Source organism: Pithys albifrons, chromosome Z, assembly GCF_047495875.1.
Source record: "Pithys albifrons albifrons isolate INPA30051 chromosome Z, PitAlb_v1, whole genome shotgun sequence".
Lineage (NCBI taxonomy): Eukaryota > Metazoa > Chordata > Aves > Passeriformes > Thamnophilidae > Pithys > Pithys albifrons.
Genome location: NC_092497.1, coordinates 79,184,535 through 79,211,357, shown reverse-complemented (window position 1 = coordinate 79,211,357; position 26,823 = coordinate 79,184,535). Strand labels below are relative to the sequence as shown.

Here is a 26,823-nt window from a genome sequence, read left to right as displayed (position 1 = left end):
CACTAGGATCTACCAAAAGGCATCCCCATTTTGGAACCCAGTTGCCTGAGTTCTCTATATCCTAGGTTGATTACACTTCCAAATGTACTGCAAGTCATCATTTCTTTGCTTTTTGTTAAGCCCAGGAAGAAGAAAAAAAAAAGTAATCAACTGCCAACTCAGGGTTCAGAGGTCAGGGGGTAAGAAATACAAGTGGTTATGAGATCACTGGTTGCTATCAAAGATGGCTGTGGAAGAATCTGGCTGATCTGTGGCAGAAATCTAAAGAAGAGTGGGAGACATTAGCTGAATGGAGTAAGAGAATTTAAGTCATAGCACACTAAATCTCTCTGGCTTTACTGATGGGTTGACATCTGAAGTACACATATATTTGTAGCAACAACATAAATAACAATAAATAAATAATAAAAAAGTTTACAGACATTACAAGGCAGATACTGTCTTTCCATCCTGTATATTTTCAATACCTCTCTGAAGATATTCTGGTTTAAGCCTCCTGAGTACTGCCACTATTTAAAAAGGAAAGTCTGAAGTAGATGATGTAGAACAGTCTGCATACCTTCAAGAGAAAATATGCAATAAAATAAAATAGATATTAAAATAAATGGTAAAATAAAAAAATCCATGCAGATACTTAGGCAGGTGCTTTTAGTAGCAATAACATTTGGCATGAATCTTACATCATTTAAATAAAGTATCATTTATATAAATGAATAAAGTTTCTGCAAGATTATTAAGGGAAGGTGTGTTTTCCTTTTTTTCTCTAAAACCAGAAATCTCATGGAAGTGTCTTTAAAGGTAGTTTTTTTCTATTTCATGCATTTGGGGATCTCTCATGGCAATCAGGTACCTGACCCCAAATGTTGACTGCACAGGAGTTCTTTTATGTGTAAAAGTACTTCTCACCTTGGATGGCCTGAGAGGTGGCAGATTATTAAATTCACTGTGTAAGAAGAAGGGTCTCAGTGTTGAGATGGGGCCTGTAGTAGGGCAAGTCTGAGAAAACTGATTGCTAGGAGAGGGATGTGTGAAGTGCTCCACCGAATGCACAGGACTCTGGAATGTTGAAATTGAGAAAATATTGTTGGTTTTAGTATCTTGGACTGAAAGTACAGCCCTGGGCAGAGAAAGATCAGTTTGTGATTTAGAATATAGAGAGGGAAAATGCTAGTTATAAAGATTCCTGGGAGATCCTTATTGATGAAACCTGTGACAAGGCTGCAGATGACACAGCCAGCTGGTTGAGGAAGAGAGGATGTTGCAAAGGCCATGGTGTTCAATGGGAATTTTTCTTCTCCCTCTTAAAAAAAAAGCATAAAGACTGGAAAGGAGTGAATCAAAGGGAAGTTTCTTGCCTCTGCGACTAGTACAAGATTCTCTGGTTACAAATTCTCTTATCACTTTGTCAAATGCAATATTTATTAAAAAAGGCTATTTCTAAAATTATAAAATTAATGATTTAAATTATATATTCTAAAATTATAAAATTATAAAATCAATGATTTAAATTATATATTACTTTAAAATAGTTACTTAAATGTAGCATGTCGATGCTTATAAAGGGAAAATCTTGCAATAATTTCAAAAAAGTAAATGTATCCTCAATGGCTAGCTTTGTTTCTGAGCCCGTAATAAGGAAGTTTGACTTCACAGTATGTTGCCTTTTAAGGATATTGATTAAGGCCTTGTGGATTACTTCTTGGGAGGTGTGAGTGGTTAGAGATAAGATTGTTTGCTTCCACAGACAAACACAGGTAACTAGTTTCTCCACGTATGATTCTCTTGTAAATGACATCTTTGCCTTCTTTTTATGTTCCTGAATCCCTTTTCTCCTGGAAAGCACTGTACACTAATTGAATACATTACTGAATAGCCTTGCTTTTGTGATTTATCTCACTGATAACTCAAAAGACTGATAAATGTTATAACCATGCATCATCTAAGAAAGTTATATTGGTGACCTGTGGCATAATTGAGATGTAGATATCCCTGAAGGAAGATGGCGTTTAGCTGCAAACTCGGTCTATCTATGAAGTAGGGCCTTGCAGATGCAGGTAATGGTTGCTTTTGTGGTCAGAACTTGCCCTTAATGAAAGCAAGGTTCACCTGGTTTTGGGTGAGATAGTGTGAATGTGTATTTTGTTTTTCACTGCCATGTCAGTGGGTCAGGTTATCCTCACAGGTATGACCAAAGGTTGTTATTTATAAGCATGTCATATGGGACGTGAAAGGAGCAATGTTGAATAACAAAAGGATGGGGAAATTGTCAGAGGAAGGGGACTGCAGTATGTGTAGATTTGGGTGAATAGCCTTATCACTGCTTTCAACAGAGCAGTTGGGCCAGGTGACCACCACAGGCCCTTTCTAACTTCAGTGCTTCCGTGTTTTCTGACAATTGATAAAATTATAATAGTGATTACCTGTGAAGAGCCTTAAGAGTGTGAGAAAACACAGCTGTGTTTCCACTTGAAGGGAACAAGCTAGAAAGAAGTGTATAACAAGACATTTCACTACCCCAATTTAAAATAATAATAATAACAACAGCAACATGAACAACAACATCATCATCAACAACAGCAGCAACAACAACAACAGCAGTAGCAACAACAACAGTAATAACGTAGATGATAGCTTTGGGTTTTCTTCTGCAGGCCTAACCTGATATTTGGAAGAAAGCAACTACTGTATGTGAACTTGATCCTATACAGCCCCATATATTTTTATAAACGAAAATCATTATTGGTAGTTGCTTTTTCTGTTACAAATTCTTGCCATGCATGAGTAGGTACCCTGAGGACTCTATACTTAGTATAGGATTAATCTAGTTTTTGCCACTTTTCCAGGTTCTCTTTTCTGGGCAATACCTCATCATCAGGTAAATGATAGTGTCTGAATTTCGGCAAGTACATATTCTGCCATCATGCTTGATAATTCATACCCAGTTTTTAGGCAAGGATAGGGGGTAAGGCAACAGCTGTATGAAGATTGTTAGATGACCTTTTCAGAGTTGTAGATGGCAAAAAGCATTCTGTGTTTGTCCTGATGAATATTTCTAAAGACTGCCACCCTGTAATCTGATCAGGATTTGTGGATTTGCTCCTTCTGAAGAGATTAGTCCTGAGGATTTATGATGGACACCTCTCACCTCCCACCCAAGATCCTCCTCTGCTTGTTTGACCATTGAAGAAACCCCCCTAATGCATTACATCCTAGTGCAATATGTGGATAAAAGCAGTATGAGCTTTTCCAATCTGAGTGTCTAATAAATCAGTGTCTCAATAAAGAACAGATGACTTAACCTGTGAGACAGGAAGGTGGAGAACAATTCAAGGAAAAAGAGCACTTTCACAGTCTACTCAGACTTTGTGTTGATTAAGGCCATCTACTTCCAATAGAGGTCAAGTGTCCAGCTGCAACTTCACTGTCTTGCAACAAATCAGTTCCTGCAATAGTTTTCTACCAAAACACACTGCTATGACCTGGTCTATTAGAATGAATTACACCCTGCAGATTGACTGCTGGTTTGCAGTTATTGTGAGGGGGGAAGTCCTTGTCACTGGGTTTTTTTTCTCTGGCAAGCATAGGTGAATGTTTTATTTTATGTAGTAAAGAGTTCCTGTAAATTATTAGTGAATATGTTTTAGAAAGGTGAAGCTGTTAATAGATAAACCTTTTCACAGAGAATAAGGTCATTGTTCTAATTACACTGCCATAATGGGGTTTTGTCTCTGCTGTTGTCAGCATTTGGTTCCAGATAGGTTGGAAACTATTTTTATGTCATTGTTAGTGCTTGCAAAGATAAACAAGCAATGGAAGCAGCTTTATGAACATCAAAGATAACATTTTATATAAACATCCTAAGATACAGAAGGCTATGTAAATAGGACCAGTCTCTGTGCCAGTACCTATAGGTATTTGTAGTGGCCTTTCTTACTGAGATAAATAGTAAGGCAAACAGGTAGGAAAGTTTCCTCTGGGTGTACCTATGCATAATCCTTTTGAGTCCATGTGGTGCATTTTCCAGAGGACATGAAGGAGTTTTGCTGGCTCAGGAAATGATCCTTTATGTGTTACATATTACGGGGAGAAGTATAGGTGAAAGAGGGTGAAAGAGAAAAGGGACATTTTCAAAGCTACAAGAGGAAAAAATACAAAGAGGAGAATAATTTTTCCTTCTTCCTCAGAAATATAACAGAAGGACAAATAATAAATAGTCCCAGCTGAAGAATGTAGGTGTTTTAAAAAATGATCATAACAAGGTCTGGGGTAAAAAGAAGGTCTGGTGAAAACACCCAGGGAAGGGATGGGCAGATTGCACTTTAACTGATCAGCAGATGATGCAGCAGAGTTTCCTTCCTTCTTTTCTTTATTTTTAAATAAGCTTATAAATCATATAATAAATGTGTTCTCTAATAAAACCTCACACAAAGTTTAAATAACTGACTTTTCTCCATAGATAATCTAGCTACATTACATGAAAGCCAGTACCCCCTACCAGTGACTCCAAACAAAAAAGTATCAAGATTTGTATGTGCACTTGCTTTAGAGATTTAGTGGGGGATTTGTTTCTTGTGTTGGTACTAAACCATTGCTACAGTTTAGTAAGGGACACCATATTGTAAAGTCATGCTGTGTTTCATATACATAATCATAGAATGGCTTGAGTTGGAAGGGACTTCAAACATCCAGTTCCAACTCCCTGCCATAAATCTTCCACTAGACCAGGTTGCTCAGAGCTCCATCAAAACTGGCGTTGGACACTGCCAGGGATAGGGCATCTGTAACTTCTCTGGACAAACTGTTCCAGTGCCTCATCACCATCACAGGAAAGAATTTTTCTGAATATGTAGTCTAAACCTACCCTTTGTTGTAGTTTGGGATTATTATGTAAATTCTCTCCCCTGCCACTTAACTGCCCAGGCCAGCGGTTAACAAAAGAAGCAGTTAACTGCTGTTGATCGCTGGGGTGGGGGCAGGTTTGTCTCTTTTGGTTTTTCTTTGGATATTCTCCTCAGTCTTGGCTCGGCGGAAGGGGGGAGTGGGGGCTCCAAGGAGGCAGGCTGCCCTGCTGGTTACTGCTGGGGTTTTCCCTGGCTGTCTTGCCGCTGCCTACTTCGGATTACTTTTTCCTGCCGTGCTGCTACCTGCCTTGGATTTGCTGCTGGTTGCTCGTACCTTTCGGCTTCTTGGACGGGGAACACAGGGGGAAGAGACTGAGTCCATCTGAAAGCCCACTGCTCGTCTGTTTCGCTGGAGAGGGACTGAAACTCACTCTGCAGCCAGCGGGCTGTGACAAGGACACTTAAGTATAACCTTTTCTCCCGGAGGAAAACCTGCTGGGTTTTTGTTGTTGTTGTTTTTTTTTTCCTCTTATGGTGTTGGGGAAGTGGGTTGCACTAGTCTGTTTACATATATATATATATATATAGCAGTTATCCTTCTTGTATTAAAATTCCTTTTCTTAAATTTGATAAAGAGTGGTGTGATTATTGAGGAGGAGGCCCCTCCCCTGCTTGTGGGTAAAACATTTTGGTTTTTCCCCTCAAACCGAGACATTTCTTGGCGCCCAACGTGTGGGGCTTGTAAACAAAGAAGGATAACTGCTATTTTGTGGCACCATGTGGGTCTTGAGCTTAGAGTTCATCAGGACCATCCTGTATAATATATTGGCTTTTTGTTGGTACAAATTCATGCCAAAAGGAGCGGCAGGTTTAAGTCTTATCAACAAATCAATGAGCAAAACTCAAATAGCCGCAATTATTATTGAGTTCTTACTCTGGATTTATGGTGCCATGAATTCGATGCCTTTGGATGTCATGTGGGTGGTGCTCTCCAGGCTGTTTTCCTGCCGCAACCTAAGCTGCTACCTCTGGGGATTCAGTGATAATAGTACGGACCCTTGGGAAGGAACAAAGGGGAATCTCTTCTCCCAACCCTTTGTCCATTCCCCATTCAAGTCTGCTACAACAGCTTTTGAGATGTTTAAATTCTCCCTGGATGCCAGAGATATCTTGCTCTTTATGGTTTTTCTGCAGGGTTGTATCCCTGCAGCTTACAGAATGTTTGAAGGTAGGGCCAGGGTTTTTCCAGAATGCATTCAGAAACCTAGCCCAGTGAAGGGGGAAAAGCGAGAGAATAAAACCCCTGATGCCACAGTGAAGGGAGAAAAGGATGAGGCTAAACCAGGAGGACAGGCCAAGCCTATGGAAGTTGCCCCTATTCAGAAAAGGAAATATAAGACCAAATTAGACCATCCAGCAGACGATGAGGGGGCTGCTGCACCTCCACAGCAAGCAGACCCAGAGCCTGAGATTATCACTGAGTCATTGTCATTTGATAATCTCCGTAGTTTGCGGAAAGACATTGCTCGACACCCGGGTGAGCCCATCCTGACTTGGTTGATCCGAGTTTGGGACCTTATGGGTGAAACCTTACAACTGGATGGTGCTGAAGCCAGGTTTTTGGGGGCTCTGGCCCAGGACGTGGCTATTGAACAGGTGTTCGTGAGGGAATCAAAGCCCCTTTCACTCTGGGCACGACTTCTAACGAGTGTAAGAGAGAAGTTTGTTTATAGAGAAATCCTGCAGGAACATCATATTAGGAAGACTTGGAAGACGATGGAAGAAGGAATTTTACGTCTGAGGGAGATGGCAATGATGGACGTGCTTTTTGGAAGAGGTGGGCAAGCCAATAATGACCCTGACAAGGTCAGATGCACACCACATATGTGGTGGGACCTTTCACGCTCGGGGCCAGCTGAATACACCGATTTCCTGGCATCCATGTATAGGGAAGAGAACCATGAAACAGTGGGCGCAGTAGCAAATAAGCTCCGGATATATGAAAGCATGACCCACAGCCCAACGCAGGCCCGTATTTCTGCTGTAGAGACATTGGTTGAGAGTCTCAAGACGCTGCCTGCAGAGGTAAAAGCGATCAGAGAGGAAATTAGGGAAAGTCTCCAAGTGGCACCAGTGCGAATGAGAACCTCTGAAGTCAGAGCCAGACGCCCCCCAGCCAGAGGAAGTGGACAGACCTCACGAACTGAGATGTGGTACTTCCTGGCCAAACATGGAGAAGACATGGGACGGTGGGATGGGAAACCCACCCGTGCCCTTGCAGCCCGAGTACAAGAACTGAAGGAGAATGGAAGAAGGTCAGTGAGAGTAAGTGCAGTCCCAGTTTCCCACGGGCAAGAATCTGACCCACAGGAGGGCACCTCCCAGGTGTACTCATCGAGAAAAGGTTCTGACCGCTATGACCAGGATCAGTGTTAGAGGGGCCCTGCCTCTAGCCAGGTAGAGGCACGGGACAACCGTGTCTATTGGACTGTGTGGATTCGATGGCCTGGTACATCAGACCCACAAAAGTATAAGGCTTTGGTTGATACTGGCGCTCAATGCACATTAATGCCATCAGGACATGTGGGCTCAGAAACTATTTCTATTTCTGGGGTGACAGGGGGATCTCAAGAGTTGACTGTGCTAGAAGCTGAAGTGAGCTTGACAGGGAGAGATTGGCAGAAACACCCCATTGTGACTGGTCCAGCCGCCCCATGTATCCTGGGCATTGACTACCTCAGGAATGGATATTTTAAGGACCCAAAGGGGCATAGATGGGCTTTTGGAATAGCCACTGTACAGACAGAAGGGATTGAACAATTGAACTCATTGCCAGGTCTCTCAGAAAGTCCTTCTGCTGTTGGACTGTTGAAAGTTGAGGAACAGCAAGTGCCAATTGCCACCACGACAGTGCACCGTCGGCAATACCGAACGAACCGTGATGCTGTGATCCCCATCCATAAGATGATCCGTGAACTGGAGAGCCAAGGGGTGGTCAGCAAAACCCACTCACCCTTCAACAGCCCCATCTGGCCTGTGCATAAGTCTGATGGAGAATGGAGATTGACTGTGGACTATCGTGGCTTGAATGAAGTTACCCCACCGCTGAGTGCCGCTGTGCCGGACATGCTGGAGCTCCAGTATGAACTGGAGTCCAGGGCAGCAAAGTGGTATGCCACTATTGACATTGCTAATGCGTTCTTCTCCATTCCTCTGGCACCAGAGTGCAGGCCACAGTTTGCTTTCACCTGGAGGGGCGTGCAGTACACCTGGAACCGACTACCCCAGGGGTGGAAACACAGTCCCACCATCTGTCATGGACTGATCCAGACTGCACTGGAGAAGGGTGAGGCTCCAGAACACCTGCAATACATTGATGACATCATTGTGTGGGGGGACACAGCAGAAGAGGTTTTTCAGAAAGGAGAGAAAATCATCCAGATCCTTTTGGGAGCTGGCTTTGCCATCAAACGGAGTAAGGTTAAGGGACCAGCCCAAGAGATCCAGTTCCTGGGAGTGAAGTGGCAGGATGGACGCCGTCAGATTCCAACAGAAGTCATCAATAAGATCACAGCAATGTCTCCACCTACCAGCAAAAAGGAAACACAAGCCTTCCTGGGTGCCATAGGGTTCTGGAGGATGCATATCCCAGCATACAGTCAGATCGTAAGCCCTCTCTACTTGGTAACCCGTAAGAAGAATGATTTCCACTGGGGCCCTGAGCAGCAACAAGCCTTTGACCAGATCAAGCATGAGATTGCTCAGGCTGTAGCCCTTGGACCAGTCAGGACAGGACCAGACGTACAGAACATGCTCTACTCCGCCGCCGGGAATAATGGCCTGTCTTGGAGCCTTTGGCAGAAGGTGCCTGGTGAGACTCGAGGCCGACCACTTGGATTCTGGAGCCGAGGCTACAGAGGATCTGAAGCCAACTATACCCCCACAGAGAAAGAGATCCTAGCCGCCTATGAAGGAGTCCAAGCCGCCTCAGAGGTGATTGGCACAGAAGCACAGCTGTTTCTGGCACCTCGACTACCAGTGCTGAAGTGGATGTTGTCAGGACAGGCTGCCTCTACACATCACGCCACTGATGCTACCTGGAGCAAGTGGATTGCCCTGATTACGCAGCGCGCCCGTATAGGAAAATCAAATCGCCCTGGGATCCTGGAAATCATCACAAACTGGCCTGAAGGTGAAAATTTTGGTCTAGCAGATGAAGAGGAAGAGCAGGTGACACGTGCGGAAGAAGCTCCACCATACAATCAATTGCCAAAAGAGGAAATACGCTACGCCCTCTTCACCGATGGCTCCTGTCGCATCGTAGGGACTAATCGCAAATGGAAAGCAGCTGTATGGAGTCCCACACGACAAGTTGCAGAAGCTACTGAAGGAGAAGGTGGGTCGAGTCAGTTTGCAGAGCTTAAAGCCGTGCAGTTGGCCCTGGACATTGCTGAACGAGAGAAATGGCCAAAGCTTTACCTCTACACCGACTCATGGATGGTGGCCAATGCTCTCTGGGGATGGTTAGACCGATGGAAGAAAACCAATTGGAAACGCAGAGGGAAACCCATCTGGGCTGCCGATATATGGCAAGATATTGCCACCCGAGTAGAGAAGCTGATTGTGAGAGTCCGCCACGTAGACGCACACGTGCCCAAAAATCGGGCCAATGAGGAACATCTCAACAACCAACAGGCAGACCGAGCTGCGCAAGTGAAAGTATCACAGACAGATCTGGACTGGCAGCACAAGGGAGAGCTGTTCTTGGCTCGATGGGCCCATGATGCCTCGGGCCATCAGGGCAGAGATGCCACTTATAAATGGGCACGAGACCGAGGGGTGGATTTAACCATGGACATTATCTCTCAGGTTATCCACGACTGCGAGACATGTGCTGCCATTAAGCAGGCTAAGAGAGTGAAGCCCCTGTGGTATGGTGGGCGCTGGGATAAGTATAAGTACGGGGAGGCCTGGCAGGTTGACTACATCACACTGCCACAGACCCGCCAAGGCAAGCGCTATGTGCTCACCATGGTGGAAGCAACCACAGGGTGGCTGGAGACACACCCAGTGCCTCACGCCACTGCTCGGAACACCATCCTAGGCCTGGAAAAACAAGTGCTGTGGCGACATGGCACCCCAGAACGAATTGAGTCAGATAATGGAACTCATTTCAAAAACAGCTTAGTTGCTACCTGGGCGAGAGAGCACGGCATAGAGTGGGTGTATCATATCCCCTACCATGCACCAGCTGCCGGGAAAGTTGAGCGGTGTAATGGACTGTTGAAAACCACTTTGAAGGCGTTGGGTGGAGGGACTTTCAAACACTGGGATCAACACTTAGCAAAGGCTACATGGCTAGTCAACACTAGAGGCTCTGTCAATCGAGCCGGCCCTGCCCAATCAGAACCCCTTCACACTGTAGATGGAGACAAAGTCCCTGTAATACACCTGAGAGGTATGCTAGGGAAAACAGTCTGGATCAACCCTGCCTCAGGCAAAGGCAAACCCATTCGTGGGGTTGTCTTTGCTCAAGGATCTGGTTCCACCTGGTGGGTGATGCAGGAAGATGGAGAGACACGATGTATACCTCAAGGGGAACTTATCTCTGGGTAAACGACTCATATTACTGTATTTGTAAACACTTAATTATTTGAAAGAAAATTTAAGTTTAATGTAGAGTATCGGCATGGAAGAGAATTTAGGGGTGGATAATGTTGTAGTTTGGGATTATTATGTAAATTCTCTCCCCTGCCACTTAACTGCCCAGGCCAGCGGTTAACAAAAGAAGCAGTTAACTGCTGTTGATCGCTGGGGTGGGGGCAGGTTTGTCTCTTTTGGTTTTTCTTTGGATATTCTCCTCAGTCTTGGCTCGGCGGAAGGGGGGAGTGGGGGCTCCAAGGAGGCAGGCTGCCCTGCTGGTTACTGCTGGGGTTTTCCCTGGCTGTCTTGCCGCTGCCTACTTCGGATTACTTTTTCCTGCCGTGCTGCTACCTGCCTTGGATTTGCTGCTGGTTGCTCGTACCTTTCGGCTTCTTGGACGGGGAACACAGGGGGAAGAGACTGAGTCCATCTGAAAGCCCACTGCTCGTCTGTTTCGCTGGAGAGGGACTGAAACTCACTCTGCAGCCAGCGGGCTGTGACAAGGACACTTAAGTATAACCTTTTCTCCCGGAGGAAAACCTGCTGGGTTTTTGTTGTTGTTGTTTTTTTTTTCCTCTTATGGTGTTGGGGAAGTGGGTTGCACTAGTCTGTTTACATATATATATATATATATAGCAGTTATCCTTCTTGTATTAAAATTCCTTTTCTTAAATTTGATAAAGAGTGGTGTGATTATTGAGGAGGAGGCCCCTCCCCTGCTTGTGGGTAAAACATTTTGGTTTTTCCCCTCAAACCGAGACACCTTTTAATTTGAAGATGTTCCCCCTTGTCCTATCATTACATGCTCTTTTAAATAGCCTCTCCATGTTTCTTGCAGGCTGCCTCCAGTACTAGAAGACCACATTTAGGTCATCCCCAGGCCCTCCTTTTTTGAGGTCGAACAATCCCAGTTCTCTCAGATTTTTCTCATAGGAAAGGTGTTTCAATCATCTTGGTGTCCCCTCCTCTGGACTTCCTCCAACAGATAAATGTCCTTCCTGTGACGAGGACCCCAGTATTGGATGCAACACTTCAGGCGGAGTCTCATGAAGGCAAATAGAAAGGCAGAATTGCTCCCTCGCCCTGCTGGCCACACTGCTTTTGATGCAGACCAGAATAAAATTGGCTTTCTGGACTGCAAGTGCACATTGCTGGGTCATGTCCAGCCTCTCATCCACCAGCACACCCAAGTTGTTCTCAGCAGGGCTGCTCTTGATCTGTTCATCCCTCAGCCTGTATTGATACCAGGCCTTGCCCTGACCCAGGTAACCAAGTGCACCTTGCACTTGGCCTTGTTAAATGTTATGAAATTCCCATGGGCTCAGTTCTCAACCTTGTCCATGTCCTTCTGGATGGCATCTCATACTTTAGATGTGACAACTTCACCACTCAGCTTGGTGTCACTTACAAATTTGCTGAGGGTACACTTGATCCCTTTGTGTGTGTTATAAACAAAGATATTAAATAACACTGGTCCCACTATGGTCCTCTGAGGGATTTCACTTATCACCAAAATCCATTGGGACTGTGAGCTATTGACCACTACCCTCTAGCTGTGACTGTCCAGCCAATTCCTTATCAATCCAACAGTTCAAACTAGAGAAAAGGGTGTTGTGGGGGACCGTGTCAAAGGCTTTAAAAAAGTTCAGATAGATGTCATGTGTAGCACCTCCCTCATTCACTGATGTAGTCAGTCATTGTAGAAGGCTACCAAGTTGATCAGGCAGGACTTACCCTTAATGAAGCTGTGCTGGCAGTCTCAAATCACCTCCCTGTCCTCCATGTGCTTTAGCATAAATTCTAGAGGAATCTGTTTCATGCTGTACCCAGGCACAGAGGTGAGGCTAAGAGTTTTCCAAGTCCTCCTTTCTACATTTTTAAAGATGGGTATAATGTTTCCCTTTTTCTGCTCACCAGGGACTTCCTCTGACTGCCTTGACTTTTGGAACATCATAGAGAGTAGCTTGACAACTACACCATACAATTCCCTCTGGACTCTGAGATGCTTCTCATCAGGTCCCAGGGACTTGTGTACATTCAGCTTCCTCCAGTAGTCATGAACCTCATCTTTATTTATTTACAGAGGGATTTTCTCCTCCAGTCCACATCTTGTCCATCTACTTGAGTAGTGTGGGAAGAGAGTTTGCCATCAAAGACTGAATCATAGAAGTTGCTGAGTACCTCAGCCTTCTTCTCATCCATTTTTATCAGTTTTCCAGTATTGTTTGTCAGAGAGGGTACACTTTATCTGACCTTTCTTTTCTGGTTGACGTATGTGTAGAAGTCCTTCTTGTTATTCTTTGTGTCCCTTGCCATGTTCAGCTCCAGCTTTGCCTTGACCTTCCTCACCTTATCCCTGTGCATGTTGCGTCTTTTCACTGCCTATTCATTTTCTTCTTGCCTTTTAGTTTGACCAGAAGGTCTCTACTCAACCATGCTGGTCTCTCAGCTTCCTTGCCTGATTTCTTGCTCCTGAGTATGTCTAGCTATTACACTATCTGTAAGACTTCTGTAAAGATCTGCCAGCTCTGCTCTGTTCACTTGTCCCTGAGGACAGTCTCTCAGAGATCCTATTGACTACCTCCTTGAAGTGCTGAATTTTTGCTTTGTTAGAGTTCAGGGTCCTAACTTTACTCTTTTCCTGACTCATATCCCTTAGGACTGCAAACTTCACCAGTGCATGATCACTACAGTCCAGGCCTTCTCCAGTTTTGATGTCCCCATTTGACTTTCTTACCTTGGTGATCATCAGGTCCAGTATGACATCACCTCTGATAAGGCTGCCTATTGTATGTCCCAAGAACTTATCGTTCATGCCTCCCAGGAGTCTCCCAGACTGCCTACAGATCACTGTGCTACTTTCCCAGTAGATTTTGTGGTGAAGTTCGGCAAGACAAAAGCCTGCAGGCACGATGCCTCCTGTAGCTGAAGCAAGAACCTTTCATCTATAGGCTCTCCTTGATCAGGCAGCCTGTAGCAGACACCAACCACAGGGTTCCTTTTGTTGACTCAGTCTCTGATTCTCTGACAGACTTTTGACCTGCTGGTGGCTCTTCAGTCAATTCATTTCTTGATGTAGACTGCAATGCCTCTGCCTCTTCTTCACCCCACGATTCTTCTGAACAGACTGTATCCATTGATACTCACACTCCAGTCATGGGATTCGTCCCACCAAGTTTCAGTAATGGCAACAAGGTAATAATTTGCTAGCAGAACAGTGGCTTCCAGAGTCTCCTGTTTGTTACCCATGCTGCACACTTCGGTGTAAAGGCACCTCAGCTAGGCTGTCAGCTGGGTCACCTTCCTAGGGGAACACTCCTCAGTTCCTTTAAGGTGTTCCCTTGGAGATTCCCTGTTGACTTCCATTATGCCAGGAGTCCCTGGCTCATCTCCATAGGACTGCAAGTGTGCTCCAGTGTGACCAGAACATTTAAGAGTCACTGCAGAGGGCTGTTGCTATCACCTTGTCCATCTAACCTTGGTGTATCATCCCACAACTGCCTGATATTGCCTCGCTCTCCCATGACATCTATTTTAAAAGTCTCTCAATGAACACTACTAGCTTCTGAGCACAGACTCTCCTGCCTCACCCAGAAAGGGGAGTCCTGTCTGATGCCAGCATGCCTGATGCTGTGTAGGCCATTCCATTGTCAAAACCCCAAAAATTTTAGTGACACCAGCTGCAGAGCCATGTATTTATCAACTCGGCCCACCTATTTTTCCAATGTTGATGCCTTCAACTGGAAGTATAGAGGAGAATATAACTTGTGTCCCAGACTCCTTTACCAAATGTCTCAAAGCCCTGAAATCCTTTTTGGTTTCCCTCAGAGCACATATTGCCACTTTATCCCCTCTGACATGGAAGATCAGTAATGGGTATTAGTCTGAGGGTTGCACCAGGCCAGGGAATTTCCTGGTGATGTCCTTTAGTCAGGTCCCAGGGTGGCAGCAGACCTCACGATGGCTAGGTTGTAGTATGGGGGGTTGGCCTTTCTGATTGTCGTGACACCTCTGGTATAACTGGATCTCTGTCACTCTCATCCTTTAGCTGGCTTTTCACTTACAAAGCCTCATATCTGAGGGATGTTGGAGGACAACAAAGAATTTTGCTTGCCTCCCCAAGCATGCCTCCCCTATCCTCCATTCACTCCTTTCTTTACAAATGCTACCTTTTCCTTGCTGGGGAATAGATAGGGTATGCCATTTGCCATCTTGAATTATTTCTGGTGACTGCTTCTGTCTCAGGGAGGGCAGAGCTTAATTCCACCAAACTGTCTCCTTTTCTGATTCTCTTATAGGCCTTAATCTTTCTACATCACCCCATAACTTTGTACCAACCTGAGCAAGTCATCCACTTGGTCATGTCTGACACAACTGCTATATCTGCTACAATCCAGTGAAAGGCTTAGGCAAGGTTTGGGTTGAAAGGGACCTTAAAGATTACCTAGTTCCAATCCCTCTGGCATAGGTAGGGACCTATCTTAGGTCTTCATCTCTTGGGCTTGCTAAAGATACTACAGTGTGTTCTCTATCTCATGTGAAAAGAAAGTTTACATTGGAAGAAGCTCAAGAATCATGCTTGCCAGAGGGAATGAGAATTTTGTCATATATGTAATTAGGAACAAGGTTCCTAAAGCAATTTCTGTACCTTTAACTGAATATAGAAAGCTTGGTGAGTTAGGGTCTGGTTCAGCCCAATTCTTAACTGCATGGGACCTGATATACTGATACCAAGCCTTCGACTGTTGGAATGTGTTTCTATAATGGGTCATAGTTTAGGAATGGTATTCCACACTTTACTGTTCCTTCTGAAAACGCTCCAGACAATGTGCTGCCTGCTCACTCCCTACTACCCCACTGCAACAGGATGGAGAAGAAAATGGGAGGCATAAAAAGATAAAGATCACGGGTTGAGATAAGAACAATTTACTGGAAACAGCAATGAAATAATAAACAGGAACAATGATACTAATAACAGAGTGTACAAAGTAGGTGAATAAGTTACATGTGATTGCTCATCACGTGGAACCTGGCATTATCTGACTGCACGCTCCAGCAAACTGGAAAAGACATGATCCCCTGCCCATAGCCATGAGGTGGAATAGAATAATCCCAGGGTCCTGGCCATGCCCCTCCTGGCTGCTGCAAAAGTTCGTTCTGTCCTGACTGGAACCAGGATAACATGTTAATACATGGGGATCATGATGTGCTCACAAAACCTTACCCATATCTCTGGCTTAGGTAAGTTTTCATTGTGTGTTACAGGGTTGATCTTTCAATGCCTTTCACAGATACTTATGTGAATGATGGAATTTCCCAAATTCCACTGGAACAGGATAGCTTGGAGTCATAAAGACCAATACACAAGAACTCAAGATGAATTTGCATGATTTAAAACAAATAAATTCTATATAAGCTGTCATTTTAATATTATTCACAGAAAATGTTAAAAATGCAGTCACTAAAGTTATTTTCATCAGTGTTACTTAATCAAACTAGTGCACCTTTGCATTTCTGTCTTTATCTTGGAAAGGAAAAAGTATACAGATTATAAAAAATTCAACTTGTAGCCGTTGCCATGGATTTTATGTAGATTTCAATTGTAAGCTACATTGATTACTGCCAATGCAAAGCCCCTAGACAAACTGGGTAAGATGGAAAGCATACTATGTAAATATTTCTTATGACTTCAGCTCTTTTCCCCAGACAATTTTAATGAAACATTATAGTTTAGTTCCTTATTTTCTCATTATTTTTTCCTGAAGTGTTTGCTTGTTTTTGCAGGAGAAGCTCAATGTTGGCAGTATGGGGCATCAGGTGATAATATTTGACTTTTCTGTCATAAGAGGACTGTGGGAAACTCGAGTTAAGAAGAACAAAGAACGTCAGAGGAAGGAGAAAGAAAGATTAGAAAAAAGTGCATTGGAGAAGTAAGCCAACTTTTGTGCTGCTTGTTTTAACTGAACCTGTTCTTATTATCCACTAACACTATAATACACTAAGCATTATTTGATTAATAAAGTTTTGCTTTTGGGTTTGATTTCAATGATTTTTCATGTCCTTTCCTCAGATGATTGTAAGAGAAACGCAGAACAAATTGTGCTTGTATTACACACTCCCTGTTCTTTCCTATGTAGATTGTGATTTACTAATGGTGTATTTCAAACATAAGACAGTTTGCACTTTTCTATTTCTTATATGCTTTATAAAAGTATGGCTTATTAATGATGGAATTCATGAAAATATGTTCTTAATTTCAGAACTAAGAAATACCTAAAATCTTTTTGTTGAGTTGACAGAAGAAACAAAGGGAATTAAATTAAGGGACACATTCAATTGCTTCTGAATAGGAGATAAAGAATAGAATAAACAAATTGTTAGATTATGTTTTTTTGTTGAGGTATTAAAGAGGGCTTTGATTATAATGCTTACATCCATGAATAATTTTGTTGGTTTTATTTATTTAAGAATTATTTTGCTTCTCAAAAGATAATGTTATATCTTATACTGTATTGGCAATGTTGGAAATTCATGACATCATTTTCCTCCCCCTGAGAAGAGAAAAAAGAATAAAAATAACTTTCTACTTTAAAAATAAAATACACAGGGTTAAACTGTGCCCTTTTTTAAGAGCATCATAGCACTGAACATTTTGTGGTGTTTTGCCAATCTTAGCAGATCCCTACTCATAGTTTCTCACTGAGAGTGCAGCTACACTGACAAGAGTGTGGCTGGTCTAAGAGGAGACCAGGGTATTACAAGGTTTGACTGTCTTTTCTGCAGGACCTTTCTCTTCAAAATGTCCATAGTAGCAGTCTTGATTCTCCCATCTCTACCAAAGCCTGCATTAAAACCCATAATCCTAACAAGAAAAGAAAAATAAAAATAGAAAATAGAAAGAACAAGAAAAAAGAAAGAACAAGAAAAAAGAAAGAAAGAAAAAAATTAAAAATAAGTTTGTCTTTCAGACTGGCTTCTCTGGCAAGCTGTGTCCTGGTTTCAGCTAGGATAGAGTTTGTTTTCTTCTTAGTAACTGTTACAGCATTGTGTTTTGGATGTAGTATGAGAATAATGTTGATAACATACTGATGTTTTGGTTGTTGTTGCTAAGTAGTGCTTATGCTATGTCAAGGACTTTCCAATGTCTCATTGTCTGCCAGTGAGAAGCGGCACAAAACAGAGAGAACATCCAGGACAGCTGACTCAAACTAGATATTCCATACCATAGAACATTAGCTTAGTATATAAACTGGTGAAGTTGTCTGTAGTGACTGATTTTTTCTTGAAGTTGGGTTGGGAATTGTTCTACAGGTTGTGAGCAGTTGCACTGGGTATTACTTGTTTTTCTTGGATTATATTTTTCTCTCTCTCCTCATTATTATTGCCATTGTTATAATTACTAGTAGTATTATATTTTACTTTGGTTTTGTATTAAATTGTTCTCATTTCTACAACTTTTACTTTGGTTTTTCTTTTTTTTTTTTTCCTTCTGATTCTTCTCCCCATCCCACCAAGGGGCTAGGGAGAGTCTGTGTTGTGCTTGGTTACCATCTGTGGTTAAATCATGACAGCTGAGAGACAGATGTTTGCTGTGTCCCTTATGGTGGAAAAGGCAATTGAAAGGATTTGGGATGAAACTTGTTCAAACCTTATTTCTGTTCCAGTGTGGACAACATGTCAATATCCCCCTGAGACATTATTTTTTTGTTTTACTTTTCTGTGATACAGAAGATAACTTCTGAGTTCTCCAGTACAAAAGCAAATCAGGATCCAGGAATGGGCAACTCCTCTCTCTGCTCTGGGGTAGCTGATTTGAGCTCCCATGTTTTTTGTCCATATCATAGGTTAAGATTAATTTCTTACTGTGACTTGTCTTTTCCACAAAAGCAATACATTCTCCCTGCCGTTTCTGCCTGTGGTTATTTGTCTGTAGCTATCCTTGCTTGACCACTTGTTCTGATCTTTTCCACTAACGAGGTCCAAAGTCATTCTGTTATCTCCTGCTAGCTCCTGGAGATGGGGAATTTGAGATATGATGTACAGAAGTGGCACAAAGAATTTTTGTTTCTTCCTTTAAGTTGCAATTTGCATGCTGTACTTTGCATAGTTATGCATCTTCATGCTCTCAAACTGCTTTCCAGTTAAGTCTACTTATAGAGCTCCTGGAAAAAAGAAGAAAGTACACTGGGCTTTGTCTCCTGAATGTGAGTGATCAGTATTTCATGCACTGTAATGAATGGCAAAATTCATATTCACTCTCTTGAGGAAGGCCTCATAGAAAGGACAAAGCTGGTAGAATAATGGTCAAAAGTAATAAGAATATTAGTAATAAAATGCTAAATTCAATTAAAAGAAAATCCTCATTGTTTTATGAGGTGTGCAGTGACTGCTGGCATTTAGGTCCTAAATGTCAGATCACAAGATATTTCTTAGATGCCTTTCAGAGATTAAAATTTTACTATTTTCAGGTAGGTCCACTGAAATCCGTGCTGTTCCATACTCTGTCACAGTAAGATATTATTTTGTAAAGGATTTTGATCCAAAATGATAATTCAAAATAGACATTCAGAGGAGGCAGTTTCCCCAAGTGAGGATAGCATTCTAGCATTTAAGGTTCTAGATATTTACTTTCACCAGCAGCCAGAGTAAAAGTAGGGCTGAAATTAAGTAGGACTGAAATTAATATACTTTCTCTGCAAATACCCTCATGTAATGGATGAGTTTGGAATCTGGCCTTCTGAGGCTGCTTTGTTTTCCTTTTCCTTTTTAAAAAGCAAACAAACAAACAAAGTTTTCCATTAAGAAGCTACAATTTACTAATGCCCTTAAGATCATGTGGTTCTTCTATAATTGTGTTGCTATGTAAAACAACCTGATAATACATAGTGAAATTGGTATGTATTATTCGAGGACAAACTCCCAGTTAACCTCTAGGAACTTTGGGGCAATGTAATTTAATTCATGTAGCATCAGTAAACAGTCACATGTAAGAAATTTTCTGACTGAAGATTTTCTTCAGAGGAAAATCTCACAAAGGCATAAAAAGCTTAAACTCTGTATGCATTAACACTGAACTCTTGTAAAGGTTTTGGGAATTTACAGTTCTAGAGCAGATTTAAGCAACTGGCTAGTGAAAGCTGATTCTGGAGAATCAGCTACTGAGAATACTGTGAGAAGTTCATGTCTGGCCTTCTGAGGTACTGATACCAGCTTATATGTGGAATTAATTCAGTCTTCTGTTTCACCTTTGGTCTTGGAACTATGGAAGTATGACTGATTAAAGAGAACAAACAAACCAGCAAATCAGTGTAAAAGAAAAAGAAATAGAATAGGGTTGTATAGGTTTAGTTTAATTTTACTTCATATTCTTGATCCATCACAGCAGCCCTTTCTAAATCTCCCCCAGGAAACGAAGCATAAACTGTTACAAAAAGTGTGCAGTGTACTGAGGTTATCCAAGTGTTTATGAAAGTGCATACTATGGAAGGAAGTTTGTGTTTATAGCAGTGTTTTATATTTAGTATTCTATAGTGAGGAACAATCTTATATTGTACCCTGAAATACTGAATGCTGTCAGGTTAACTTGATATCATATGATGATTTTCCTCACTAATTTTTCCTTTTTACCTTTTTTTTTTTTGTTTCTTTTGTTTCATTGTTTGTTCATTTGTTTTAAGGGAACGAGAGTGAAAGTTTACAGTTAGATTTTTTTTGAAGGATAGTGACATGTTTGTCTTCTGTCTGAAAAGCAGGTGAGATAAAACTGAAGGCTAACAAATTAAGCATTCGTGAGGAAATGCCAGAAGTGTTTGCCCAGATTAGCTATCTAAATCTTTGCTGTGAAATGGCACAGCCTTCTCTGTTCACCAATAAATATGCAACAAAAATAAAAGTTGTTCAGTTGCCGCTTTCAGTGTGTCTCTTCTCCAAAAGTTTCCTCACAACTTCTGACTAGCTAAATGTGCAAGTATTATTTTTATGACTTATGCATTTCCTGAGTGTTAAAAGTAAAAAGCAAAATATAAAAAGCAAAAAGCAAACCAGACTTTACAGGCAGATAGTGACTTTTTCACCTGAGAGGTTACAAGTTTGTTTAATAAAAAAGTTTTGTGTGTGTTTCTCTCTGCCAAAATTCAGCATTTAACTCTATTTGTACCTGAAATGAGATTTTGTGATGTTTATCTTTATTCTCCTACCCAATTCAGAACTTTTCCCAAGCAAGTCTAAAACTCAAGCTGGGAGTCCCTTGGCCCCAAACACGAGTTATGGACAAAAGGTTGGGATTAGATCTGCAGCACTAATAAGAAAGAACAAAGACTGTTTAAGCGCGGGAATAGATAGATTTAAGATATGAGTAATGTAATATGGTATAGAATAAGGGGTGGAATATGTTATGGGTTTGGCCAGATGGGCCTAAATTTAGGTTTTAAAAGTTCAGCTAGGCCTGGGAATTGTCAGCTGACTTGAGCTGGGCTGAGCTAGCTAACAGCTGACTTCTTCTGGCCAATAATATTGTATTCCATACCATATTGCATCATCTCTAAAGGGGTAAGAGCTGGTGTGTGGTAGTGGCTTGGGCTGTTGCTTCACAGCTGTGGTGCCAGCAAGACACTCTGCTGTCCCAGGAGGGATGGGGAGGCCCAAGCCCAGAGCACCAGCTTAACATCAGTTTATCTGAGGGAAGTAAAGTGTTTGTTCTTAGCTTTTCTCTCTGCTTAAGTCTGTCTCTGAAGAACCAACTTCTCTAGAATGATTTGTAGTTAAAATGGTAGAATTTGTGTTTACTGGGAAGTGGGAAGTTATTTCTTGTTATACATGACTTGTGTAAGTGTGTGTTATATTGTAGTTTCCTCTTAATTTTCTCTTTTCTGTATAAATACATGTAGTTAGTTTCAGCATAGACCTGGCTTTGGAAGTTTTTTTTTCCTCTCTCTCTCTTCTTTTCCCCTTAGCTAGCTGGGGGGAGGAGGAACCCTTTTCACTCTGTCTTGAACAGCTGGCATTTTGCCAGCTCAACCCAGGACAACAATTATATTATTTGCCTTTGTTATTAGGCACTTCTGCATACAGACCTTGCACCTGAAATAATGCACAGTAGTGTTGTAATATAAAAGCTGTTGTTCATCCACAACCCTTTATAACTCATGGAAAAGTGTGACAGTGAGAATGAAATTAAATAAATCCAATTGAATTTGAAGCAAATGTTACTCATCCATCAAGACTATTATTTTGGGCAGAGCTCCAGTTTAACTGCAATGCTCTTATAAAAATTCCATAGGATTATTTAATGATCCTGTGTGGCTAGTGATTCTAATTTAAATATCACCCAGGAATACTAAACTGGTGTCACCATGTAGTGTTGTGGTCAATCCTTTCATTCTGATTTAGAGTAAATAGTGGCATCTCTTGAAACTTCCTTTCTTTACCCAAGAGCCATAGCTCTTCCTCAAGACCTCCTAATCAGACATTGAGCAGCAGATAGCTGTAGAAGGTAGAGCAATTGAAAGAAACCTAATTACTCCTAGTTTGTTTTGATAGCTCTGGTATCCTTACCAATGCACACTTCTGGTTTTCCAAGCTAGTTGCTTCTTGGAGGGTCCAGTCCCTGAATCTATTGCGTAGCAACTCTTTGCATCAAGTTGATTAGATTAATTATTTTGTTGGAGAAACTAAAATGTCAAGCAAGAAACTCCCATTTTATTGACAACAAATATGAATAACAACAACAACAATAATAATAATAATAATAATAATAATAAAGTTACACGTAGTGAAATCTCTTTTGTGCAGGTCTACTGCAATAGTCAACTAGCATTTGGGGAATCATCTCCTGCTGAGAAATTTAGCACTAATCAAAATGGAAATACTCTAATCTTCCATTTCCCAGCCTATCCCATTTCTTATCTATTGTGTATGGTCTTGAAAGCTTATGGGAAAAAGCCAGTGTATTGGGAAACAACTTGCCAGAGTAAGATTTCCTCTATACCACATATGATTTGCCTCAGTAACAGGTGTGCTTTTGTGTTGCAGATATATGGGTATGAACACTAATTTTTTTTTAAACAAACATAAGCAGCATGCAACCAGCCTTTTTTAAAATGACTTGCACTATTTTTATGTTTGAAGTGGAAATACTGGGGTAATCAGCTGAGTTGGAACCTTAGATCTAATCTGGGTCTTTTGCCCTGAAAAATTATTTTTCTATATTCATACTCCCACTTAAATTATGCTTGACTGACTCCAACTTTTTAAATAGTGAAAATACTTGTTGCTTCTTTAATCTGACTGCAAATGTTTGATCAAGTTCTAAAGGGAGACCAACATTTATTACTGTTTAATAGTATTAAAAGACATAAACTGTAGGAGCCCTGTAATTTTGTAACCAACTCATTTGTGTTACGTGAAAATGTGTTTCTGCAATATCATCATCATCATCATGGATAGTCTTCACAAATGAAGATTTGAGAAGGGCACTAACCACACTTGCTGCAAGGATGCCGATGCCTAAAAGGGCCGATGCGGGATAGGCAAGTCCAGTTGCAAAAGGCATAATAGAAAGTCTCCTTTGGTGATATTGGCGAGGAACGGTTCTTTCTGCGTTGTCTTTTCTCCTCAAGACTGACTCTGCATGCATTCTCAAAGGAAGCAGCAGCATTGTGAATGGTGTGTCCATGAATCCCAATTGGAGGCCAGAGTGGACCATTGGTGGCAGGGTCTTAGTGTGGTCCTTCAATCACCATAGGTTGAATAGGCTTCCATCGGTACGATATCGGATGTAGATGCTGTTTCCTTCATTGAGGTCTGCTGTGGCTCTTTGGAGCATCATGCTGAAGAAGACTGTGAATAGAGTTGGTGCAAGAACACAACCTTGTTTCACACCAGTGGTTATTGGAAAGAGCTCAGAGAGTGCATCGCCATATCTGACTTGTCCACGCTGATCCTCATGTAGCAGGATGATCATTTTGAGGAACCTGGGGGGACATCCTAAATGTTCCATGATCTGTCTTTTCTGTTCACAGCATCAAAAGCTTTGGTGAGGTCAATGAAAGTTACGTAGAGTCCTGTGTTCTGTTCCCTGCACTTCTCTTGCAGTCGTCTGAGAACAAACACCATGTCTGTGGTGCTCCTGTTGGCTCTGAAACCACACTGGCTTTCAGGTAGAAGTTCTTCTGTGATAGCGGGTACTAATCTGTTCAGAAGTATTCTTGCAAGGATTTTACCAGCAATGGAGAGCAAAATAATACCTTGGTAATTTGGGCAAGCTGATTTTTCTCCTGTCTTGTACAGGGTGATGTTGACTTCATCATGGAGATCTGGTGGGTGGTAGTTCCCCTTGTTCCCAGCAACACACAATGAGCTTGTAAAATTTAGAATAGAGTGTTTGACCTCCATGCTTCCAGATTTTGGGTGGAATTCCATCAACCCCAGCTGCTTTGCGAATTTTCACCTGCTGAATGGCCTTTAAGTGTCTCTCCCACAGTAGGGGCTGTATCCAATCGGTTTTTCACCAGTTGTTGTGTAATGTGCTGAATTGCTGAGCCTTGGACTACACAGTTGGCACTGAAGAGAGGTGTAGTGCAGCTCAGTGCCTTACCTTTTATTGAAGTAGACCTTTTGACCTCTTTTATCTGTTTGTTGTTGTTGTTTTCTGGATGCTTTTTTTAGTTGGTCAGATTTTAAAAATTTTTCACATTCTTAGAATTTATACTACCAGGAATGAGTCAGCCATTTTTTTTCTTTAGTGAAGAGCAGTGAATAAAAAAACCCCAGCATTTTGTGGGCAGGTTTTTTCAGTGCATTAAGCTGTGCACTGCAATCAAATTTTTATTGCTCTGATAGAAAATGAAGGAATGCCAAGGAAATGAGATAATAGTAATACAGAATTAAGCTTTTTTTCACAGAGAGACAGAAAAGCTGTATGTGGAGTACAGGAAGACAATAACAGCAACAGCAGTACAGTGGTGGTAGGTAAAATGAAGATTACTTAGAACACTCTAGGAAAAAAAGAATTCGAAGGTCCTGTGGTCCTCTTGACTTCTGCCTCTTAATTGTTCAGGTAATTTTGTTGTTCTCTTCCTTGAGATTCAATTAACGTGCCCCTGTGCCAGTTCACCTCCCATGCAGCAATACAGAGCTTTTATGGCTACTTAGCTATCCTCACTGGTAGGCAACTCTTGGAAAAAAATATGAGTAGGTGTTTTAGAACTGTTTTTTTTTCTTATAGTATATGAACGTGTTATTTTGTAGTGTTTTCTAGTGATATCTGGCTTGTACAATATCTGCCCTCTTCTGTGGTTGTGGTTTATGTCGTTTGAATGACAGATTGAATAGACAAGATCAACACTAAAAACTGAATTGGCTCATATGTCAAAGCATCTGAAAGAGATGTTTGAAATTTCACGTCTGCTGATATCAAAAATTGCGTCATCTGAGCACTTATAGACTGCAACTGGAGGGGAGTTCAGTCTCATCTCTCTATTGAAAACTGAAGCCAATTCTGCAGCTCTCAATAACTCCTCTAACTGTTCCTTCACAGCTCCTTTCATACTTTGATAGATTATTCCCATAATCTCTCTGAGAGGATTCCTGCTTTTGATATGCTAGAAATACTTTTTTATTTGTTTGTATACCTGCAGCAGAGTAACTTCACTTGCCTTTTTGTGTGTGTGTTTATCAGAGCTTAATACTGCCTTCTAATTTCTTCATTTGAAAACAAATACCTTTTATTTATTTGTTTGTTTGTTTGTTTTCTTGTTTATTTGTTTTATTTATTTCTCTATCTAGCCACTTATCCATTGATTGATTGATTGATTGATTGATTGCAATTAGGAGAGTAAGAGATCCTTACTGTCTCTTCATTAGAATGTACTTTGAATTTGTGCTGTTCTCATTTAGTCTGCCAGGATTTTATCCAGTAAGCTACACTTTTAACTCACTGTTAATTCACCTTCTGAAATATTTGTAAAAGGTGCTTTTCTGTATTTTCTCTTTATAAAGGTGTCATTTGGGAATACATTGCAGTCATTACTACTGAAGGGGTTTTTTGCAGCTCTCTGATGTCTCATGTGTAGTGTGTTGCTTCTTGAAACTGTCCTTCAGTGGTCTCTCAAGCTCATTTCTCTGACAAATCGTCATATGTATTTTCCAAAACTGCACAAAGTGTCTGCAATATATCCCTGTGCTGTGTGTATTTCTCTGCTGTTGCTGTGCTCTCTGCTTTCAAGTCTGCCTATCATTCCCTGAGGTTTCTCTACGTGCCACAATGTATAAAACTGTCTCAGTAACACCTTTCCTATTTAGGCATGAAGTTTTGATCTCATAAGATTTTTTTTATAGGACTGAGACAAATATGACTTTTAATCCATGCTATCCTGTATGTATGCTCTGCTGTGCAGTTTCTATCTCATTCCTTGTTATAAGTGTTTAAAAATTATTTCCACAAAAGTTTTGGAGATGGTTCTTGTACCTGTTTGTAACTGATTTCTTGTATCTGACTTAAAACCAGCCATTTTGGTTTCAGGCCTGAAAAATTTGGTGATGGGTCTACAGCATTGGTGGACAGGGGAAAAGCAATTGACCTGGACATGTGCAAAGCATTGAACACTTGTTATGGGTTCACCCAGGTGGGCCTAGATTTGGGCTCTGAAGTGTGGACTAGTCCGAAGCTGTCAGCTGACTTGAGCTGGGCTGAGCTAACAGCTGACCTCTTCTAGCCAGTAACTTTGTATTCCATACCACATTATGACATCATCTCCAGGGAAGTAGGAACCAGTGTGGGAGTGGTTAAGGCAGTCGCTTCTCAGCCCTCCTCTTGGGAGGACTCACGATGCTGTCCCAGGGGGGATGGAGAGGACCAGGCCCACCACTGGCTCACAGGGCACCTCAGGAAAGTAAAATGTGTTGTTCTGGGTCTCTCCTTTTTGCTTGGGTTTGTCTCCCTGGGGAATAAGCTTCTTCTTAAGTAATGTGTAGTTAAGATAGTAGAATTTGTGTGTTCGTTCAGAAGTTGAGGTGGGAAACTGGACTTTGTTGTTGTTGCAGACTTGTGTGAGTGTATATTTGTACTCTCTTCTAATTGTCTCTTTCTTTCTGTGAAAAATATATGTAGATTTAGTATAAATGCAGTTTGAAGTGGTTTTTTCTTTCCCCTCTCTTTTCCTCCCTTTCCCTGGTGTTAGGAGGGAGGCTTTTCTCTCTGTGCTTGGGGGGGGTTGGCAGTTGCTTATCTCAAACCAAGACAACACTCTTCTGTAAAACAACCTTGTCTCTAAATAGTGGTCATGGATTTGATGGATGAACCACCCAGTGGAAAAAAGAATTGGCTGGATGCTTGTGTGCA

General features: G+C 41.7%; 1 protein-coding gene across 1 annotated transcript in view; it reads left to right on the top strand.

Moving 5' to 3' along the window:
- LRRC2 (leucine rich repeat containing 2) overlaps positions 1 to 26,823 on the top strand; it is a 91,883-nt gene that overhangs the window by 4,154 nt on the left and 60,906 nt on the right. Inside the window, exon 2 of the mRNA XM_071580885.1 lies at positions 16,269 to 16,414. Within this exon, the coding sequence (XP_071436986.1) occupies positions 16,290 to 16,414 (125 nt within the window). The 5' untranslated portion in view covers positions 16,269 to 16,289. The remainder of the gene's footprint in view (positions 1 to 16,268; positions 16,415 to 26,823) is intronic.